Genomic DNA, 7,842 nt, shown 5'->3' with positions numbered 1-7,842 from the left:
CGGATTCGAAGATGGAGCAGGAGCGCATGCAGGCAGATCTTGACGCCTCGCATGAGCGCAACGAAGAGCTCCACCGTGTGAATGAGGAGTTGCGCCAGGGCCTGAGAAACGATAGGAGGCGGCCTGGGCATGACGAGATGGAGAATCACTCCCCACCAAGGGAGTTTTCCACTCCGTTCTCGCAGGAGATCCTATACGCAGCAATCCCGAACACGTTCGCGGGACCCAAGGCAATTTTCACTGGGATGGAGGACCCACAGATGGCGGCGTATCTCAAATACGTCCAGTTGTTGAGAGGGGCGTTCAACGCTCTTGAGTTGATACACGTCCCGAGGGAGCAGAATGCCAGAGCTGACCTGCTTGCAAAGCTGGCCAGCTCAGGCAAGGGGGGTAGACAGAGGACAGTGATCCAGGAGACCCTCAAAGCTCCGCGTCGATTCGTGGAAGACAACAGGGTGGATGTCCTCCAGATTTATGCATCAAGGGGAAGGCCGAGGAGTCATTCCTCATTAACCCAAGATACGCAGAGGGCGCCCCGCATCAGTATGTACGCGGGTGTGTCTGAGGAAGAGCAGATGCAGGTTTGTGTCCTGTCCACGGGAGACACCTGGATGACGCCCTATAAACGGTACCTGCGGATGGGGCCCTTCCAGTGGACCCTGAAGAGGGTAAGAAAATCAAAAGGAACGCCGTAAGATATACCTTGGTGGATGGGGTGTTGTTCAGGCACGGTTTCACTCACCCTATCCTAACATGCGTCAGTGGCGATGAGTGCACCAGGATAATGGCAGAGCTACACGAAGGCATCTGCGGGAGCCATGTAGGAGGAAGATCCTTAGCCTCCAAGGTAATACGCGCAGGGTTCTTCTGGCCAACAGTGAAAGAAGATTGCGCACGGCACGCCCAACGGTGTAGGCAATGCCAAAAGCATGCCGACTGGCACAAGGCGCCGCCTGAAGAGTTGCGGTCCATATACAGCCCGTGGCCTTTCCACACATGGGGTATTGACATCCTGGGCCCTTTCCCACTGGCAATCAGGCAGATGAAGTATCTGATTGTCGCCATCGAATACTTCACTAAGTGGATAGAGGCAGAACCCGTGGCACAAATCACTGCGCATAAGGTACAGCATTTTGTGTGGAGAAACATCGTGTGTCGCTTTGGCGTACCCAGGCGCCTGATATCTGACAACGGGACCCAGTTCGCCAGTCAGCAGTTGAGAAATCTGTGCGCTGAAGTGGGAATCAAGCAAGTGTTCGCGTCGGTCGAACACCCCCAGACCAATGGACAAGTAGAGTCAGCAAACAGAGTTTTGCTGAGGGGGTTAAAAAGAAGGTTAGAGAAGGCCAAAGGGGCGTGGGCGGAAGAGGTGCCAAGGATTGTGTGGGCATACCACACCACGCCCCAATCCTCTACTATGGAGACGCCGTTCAGTTTGGTGTACGGGTCGGACGCGATGATTCCAGTAGAAATACACGAAAGCTCACCGCGTTTTCAAAACTTTGTGGTGGAGGAGTCTAACGAGGAGAGACGAGTAAACCTAGATCTACTAGAAGAGGCCCGGGAAGAAGCCAGAATAAAAGCAGAAGCGATGAAGAGAAGAGTGGAGCGGCAATATAGCTCTAAAGTAAAGCCACGGCAGTTTCAGGTGGGCGACCTGGTGATGAGGAAAGCTCACCCGTACGAGTTGGAGAATAAGCTGTCTCCCAAGTGGACCGGGCCCTTCAGAGTTACTGAGGCTAAGGGCAACGGTTCGTACAACCTGGAGACTTTAGATGGGGGCCCTATCCCGCGCAGTTGGAATGCAACCAACTTAAAATTTTATTTCAGTTGATTTATGTAAGCAGCATGTAACAGTTTAGTTGAAGGGGACGCTCTTTTTCCCTTTTGGGGGTTTTTTAATGAGGTCACCCTAATGAATGGAATAACCAGTTGAGAAAAAGAAGTGCTTTGGTTTTCAGCCATTATTTTCCCTTGTTAGAAGTAATGTGATGCGCCGCCTAGGCCATGGCGTCGCCAAGGAAGAAGGCGTCGCCTAGGCCTTGGCGTCGCCCAGAAAGAAGGCGTCGCCTAAGTAAAAGCATGCATCGTTGGCAGAACGAGACGAAAGGAAGTCGCGCGGTGTATGAGGCATATGAAAAGTAAAGTGGCATTGTAAAGAGTTATGATATTGGAAATTTGTTGTTACAAGCAATGTTCAGTACAAAATGCAAAAACACAAACAAGCCACTTCTCAGCGCTCATCAGAGTCATCACTGGAGGAAGGCGAAGCCCCTTTCCCAGCCCGCAGCGCTCGAGTAAGTCGTGTCCTCTTTTCTTGGCTTATTTTCGAACCTGCACAAAGGAACAGATGTATTAGAGACACAGTGAAGAAAGACAGGCACATTTAGAAAGTAACGAAGGCCGAAGTTGCCTAAGGCAGTGGTTCTTACTTATGTACTTCTCAAGAGTCCTAGCGTTGAAACTCCAAGCTGATCACCGTAGCAGAGTCAAAACCTCCCGCCTCAGCAAGAATCCGGCAAGCTATTTGATCACTTGGAGCCAGATTCTTGAGGGGTTTGGCTTTGAGGACCTTTTCCTCTCTCACCCAGTACAACGGAAACCCATCGAGGGCGTCGGGAACAAGATCAGTACAGCAGATCTTGAAGAACCGGCCTTTCCACCCTGTGAACGAGCTTTGGAAGGGCGTGAAGAGAACTCTTCCGGGTACATTGCTGAGAGTTACCCAGAGGTTGTGTCTCTGTCTCTTCACCTCAAAAAAGTGGAGAAAGAGGTCAACCGAGGGTGCACAACCCAGAAACCCAAAGAGGACGTCGAAGGCCTTGACAAAGGCCCAGCTGTTGGGGTATAGCTGGGCTGGAGCCACGTTGATCTCCGTCAGCAGTTCCTTCTCGAACCAGGAGAAGGGTAAGCGCACCCCGATGATCTTGAACACCACCTGGTAAAAGTAAAAGAAAGGGACCCCGTTGTTGGCCCGTTCGTCGCCACACACTGGCTCCCCCAGAGTGCATGGGAGCACAGCGATGTCGTCATCGTGCCTCCTCGCGAAGGCCCGGTGGTCGTAAGAACACAACTCCCCTTTGTGTTCTCGTACGGCCCTGGTGGAGAGCAAGCATGAACACTCATCAAGAAGTTCGCTCGAGGCCCAAGGGTACAAGTCTTTGGGACGGACCCTGGAGGAAGCATCGTGAGAGGACATTCTTTAACAAGATCAAGATGGCTGGAAACGCAAGAGTTGAGCGAGGGGAGCAGTTAGAACAGCCCTTCGACAGAGAAGAAAGGGTGCAAGAAGAAAGGGTACAAGAAGAAAGAACGTAAGTAGGTTATGAAGAGTGAGAAAATGGTGAAGATAGTTCCAGAGTTTGAAGAGTTAAATAAAGCGCCTAGCGCGCCAAACGACACGAACGGGTGCACCGTGCGATTGATACACGTGGCAGAAGGTGAAAGGATGACGCTGACACCACTGGTTTAAATCAGAAAACGTCGTATCAGCAGAATATCCAGTGGTACGATGCGCCGTCGATAATGAGCCAGGGGTACAGCAGGAGTCAGAAAATGAAATGACTAGATACCCCACCGACCATGCAAGCAGCGCCACGTGGATCAAGTCGAATGACAGAAGGTCCCATCAGCTGTACAAGAAGCGCCACGTGGATGGCACAGACGAAGCCTTGGGCTCTTCGCTGTTATCAGGCGTTGACCAAGGCAAGAATTAAAGTCAATGTTGAAGCAAAGGTAACGCCCGAGGCGTTGCCAGGAAAGACGTAAAGGGCGACGACAGACGAGAAGTCGCGGGCGTCGCCAACCCAAATACCGACTGGCGTTACCTCCTCGATACCCACAGGTAGGAAAGACTGAGGAGGGAGAAGAAATCAGAGAAAGGCAAAGTTAGTTGCAGGCGTCGCCTCCCCGATACCCACAGGTAGGAAAGACTGTGGAGGGAGACGAGACCGTCGAATGCCAGCGAGTCACTGGCAGGGTGTTCCCCGATACCTATGGGCAGGAAAGACCATGGAGGGAACAAAAACCCCACAGCACTCAGCGTTTTAGACACCCGGGGACGATACGGTGCTGCTTTGGCAGGCCTCTCCTTAGGCGTGGGCGCCGAGTGTTAAAAGATCAAAGAAAGAGCCTTTCGGTATTAGAGTCGTCTCGTGGACGATACGGCGCCACTTAGTGAGCCTCTCCACGGGCGTAAGGGTTGGCGAGTGAGCTTACCCAATCATACCAAACCGCCCAACGAAGTGTGAGAAACGGGCAGAACACAGATAAAATAATTGAAGCGTATGAAGGGAAAAGATGAGAGCGAGATCGCATAGGCAGAATCGTATGTGACAAAGAAATAAAGACAACCATGCGAACGACTCAAATCAGTGACAAGAGTGCGGATAGTTCAAAGAATTACAAGTTTGGCAAATAAAATCAAAAAGCGAAGGTAAAGAATGAAGAGTTAAGCTTGAAGAGGAAGGTGGCGGATGAGGGGCAGCAGTTCAGTCGTTCAAATCCATGGGCACGACCTTCCCGTCGACTACGTGGTGTGTGGGGTCGCAGTTCGAAAGGTTGATGCCAGGGTTCTCACAGGACGCCTGGGACAGGGCCTCTTGGAACCCCTCCTCGAAGGTGCCCGCCATCTCCTGGATAAGGGACTTTTTCTCCTTCTCCAGTTCCTCAATGGCGGCGTCTCCAGAGGCCACCTGTTTCTCCAGAGCCTCTTTCTCCACGCGAAGCCGGCTAACCTCGACCTGCAGTTTGTCGTAGTCAACTCGGAGAAGGTCCATAGCTTTGGCCTGCGTGGCCATTTCCTCCTCCATCCGCTCCATCTTGGCAGCCTGTTCACAGCAACGGTCCTTCAGGTCTTTGTGAGTTTCTGCATCCGTTTTGACCACCTCCTGAAGACCCGCCACCTGCACTTGGAGAGAAACTTCACGAGCGTAGAAGTCAGCCTGGAGCTCCAAGGCCTCTGCCAATTTCCTCTCAGCTTCTGCCCTGGACTCTTGTGCTTGGTTCAGAGAGGAACAATAAGCCTCGTTCTGGCGTCCCAGGGCCTTCATCTCCTCCTCCAGGGTGGTTGCTTTCGTTTCCAAGGCCTGGAGGGTTTGGGTTTGCAAGACAGTATTTCTGGCCTGGGAGCGCCATTCAAGGGCCACCGCCAAGAAGGCCCCCAGATAGAAAGGCATACCTTCCCTCCTGTCGGTACCTTCCGGCATAGTCTCGCCACTGAAACCCCTCATCAGATGCATGATTGGAGGGGGGATGGCAATGAAGTCGGGGGCGGCAGCATCGGGAGCCGGGGAAGCAGTGGTTTCTGGCGGCGGCAGAGGCGGAGCAGATTCCGCACCTTCGCTCCTTTCCTCTTGGAGAATCATAGGAGGGAGTGAGGTTGCGCTTGGAGGGTTGTCCATAAAGGGGTTCCCTCCCTGCGGCGGTGTCCCTGCCAAAAGAGGAACCCGCGCGGATTTTCTCCTCTTGAAGGGTGCCACGCCTTCTGTTTCCTCATCATCTGACAGAATCTCCAAAACCCTTTTTCCTTTGTCGAGGGGGGTTGGAGCCGGTGACGAGGCCGCAGCTAGGGGCACAGCGGCGATAGGCGAAGGAGAGTTGGGAGTTGGAAGCACGTCAGAGCCAGGTGGAGACGTCGAAGATGGGCTAGAAGCACCCTCAGCAGTGATTGGCGGCGGCGGTGTCGGAGCCGGCGGGAGAATCGGATTGGCAGTAGGGCTGGAGGAGGCGCCTGCCTTGGCGGCACGAGCCTCCTTCAGTGCTTTCGCCAACATCATTCTTTTGGAAACGCCCATCACCGATCCTACACCAAGGCAGACCAAACAGCAAGGGTTAGTACTAAAACAGCTACGCGAATTCACGATACGCGAAGAGACATGAAATGCAAGTAACATGGTGCAAGTGTAAAACAAGCATAATAGTATGGGGAAACAAACGATCGATAGCAGGCTGTTTATAGCACAAAAGATGAGGGGTGAGCCCCTTACCAAAATAGGTGGTCAGGGCGTGGGCATTGTACTCGCTAGCGACCAGCTTCAAGGTATCAAAGACGATCCCCAACCCCGCCAAGGCTTTGCTTACCTCTCTATCGGCGGGGGATAGCTCTTCCAGAGTTTTGGCCCTGAGCAATTTGGGGCGTTCCGTCCAGTAAAGAGGGAAGCCATCCAAAGCTGTGGGATCATGCTTGGCGCAGCACACCCTGAAGAACTTCCCTTTCCAGTTCTTGTAAGAATTCTGGAAGAGGGAGAGGAGGATCCTGCCAGCGATCCCGGAAAAGCTTACCCAAAAGCTTTTCCCCTGTTTTTTCACCTCAAAAAAATGCAGGAAGACATCTACGGAAGGAGGAATGCCCAGGTATCCACAAAGAATTTGAAAGCCCCTCACAAATGCCCAGCTATTGGGATGAAGCTGGGCGGGGGCAGTGTTGATTTCAGTAAGAAGCTCCCGTTCGAAGGGAGTGAAAGGGAGACACACTCCTACGCGCTTGAACACGGTCTGGTACATGAAGAAGAAGGGTTTCCCCTTTCTAGGTCTGTCGTCCGAACAAACAGGTTCCCCAGGCCTGCCGGGACGGACGGATATGTGGGCGTCGTGTGTGCGGCAGAAGGCGTTAAAGTTGTACAGATGGGGATCCCCCCGGTGAGCTTCCAGGTCCTGGAAGGAAGTCAGGCTGGTGCATTCACTCAGGAGCTCATCGGAGGCCCAGGGGTAGAAGGCTTTGTAGTTGGATTTGGGGGTCGTAGGGGAAGAATCAGGCTCCGCGTTCGCGCGCGTCATGGTGAAAATAGATAGCTGGAGAAAGAAGAGAGGAAAAAGGGTTTAGCAAGTTTAGCCATGGCGAGAAGGGGAAAGAACCCCAGGAAGCGTCACCCACGCGAGAAAAATCAGAGGAGGAAGAAGAAGCGAAGAAATGCAGTAATACGTGAATAACAACAGTCCCAGGCAGTTCAATAAATCAATCCAATGCGACGAAGGGGAAAGGTCGTGAGTATCCGAGATCATACCTTTGCTATTGGAATGGAGGCAGCAGAAGGGCACAGGAAGGAGAGAATCGCAGTTGCAGAGAAAAAGGGTTTTCGAAGGCGATGAACAGTGCTTTCGAAGGCGATGAACAGTGCGGAGTTGCAGAGCGAATGAATGTAACAGTAGGGTGAGCGCGGGGTTTGGAGTAACTTAAACGTTACATTTCGTAACCCAAGAGGCGCAAATTGAGGGCCGCAGGATCGAGCCACGCGTCAGAAGGTCGTTTGCCCAGGGGAAGCGCAAAGGTCTCTAAAGGAGGGCCACGCGATGGGCCACGTGGCGTGTGATAAAGGGTAGCCCAAAAGTTGTAATCATCCCCATTGCAGGGAATTTCCAATCGGTCATTAAGAATACCCCTGTGGTTCAGATAATGTCGCGTCAGTAATTCGAAAATTTGCTGAGTCAGCAGAGAATGACACGTCATCAAGAAGGCACGTGGATGGCGGGGGCAAGGCTTTAGTCTTTGCGCTGAAGACAAGTCTTCGGCTTAAGACAGGGGGGCTTGTGTACCGTCCCGTATCAGGGCGTTAACTAAGTCAAGGTCAAAGTCAACAACAGGAAAGTCAAAGTCAGCTCGAGGTGTCGCCCAGATGTAGAGACGCCAAGAGGAAGCGTCGCCAAGGCAGGACAAGGCGCCGCCTAAGCGAAGGCGTCGCCTAGGTGAAGGCGTCGCCCTGGTGAGGGCGTCGCCAGATTAAACAGTGTAAAAGCAAGGCAATCATGGTGTGGTTCCCTGATACCCATGGGTAGGAAAGACCATGGAGGGAGCGACGTCGTGGGAAAGCCTCAGGTCCCGATATCTCGGGAAAGTAATAAAGA

The 7,842-nt window shown here is 52.8% G+C and overlaps 1 protein-coding gene across 1 annotated transcript; it reads right to left on the bottom strand.

The window, feature by feature from the left end:
- Nucleotides 1-2,194: 2,194 nt before the first annotated feature.
- Nucleotides 2,195-7,574, bottom strand: LOC137830232 (uncharacterized). The gene is made up of 2 exons (XM_068637429.1): nt 2,433-7,574; nt 2,195-2,334 (listed from the first exon to the last, which is right to left on the bottom strand). Exon 1 carries the CDS (start codon nt 5,892-5,894, stop codon nt 4,491-4,493), a length of 1,404 nt encoding a protein of 467 aa, XP_068493530.1. The 5' UTR covers nt 5,895-7,574; the 3' UTR covers nt 2,195-2,334; nt 2,433-4,490.
- Nucleotides 7,575-7,842: the final 268 nt, after the last annotated feature.

Source organism: Phaseolus vulgaris, chromosome 7 (assembly GCF_000499845.2).
Source record: "Phaseolus vulgaris cultivar G19833 chromosome 7, P. vulgaris v2.0, whole genome shotgun sequence".
Lineage (NCBI taxonomy): Eukaryota > Viridiplantae > Streptophyta > Magnoliopsida > Fabales > Fabaceae > Phaseolus > Phaseolus vulgaris.
The sequence above is the reverse complement of the archived record's forward strand: the minus strand, read 5'-3'. Positions and strand labels throughout refer to the sequence as shown.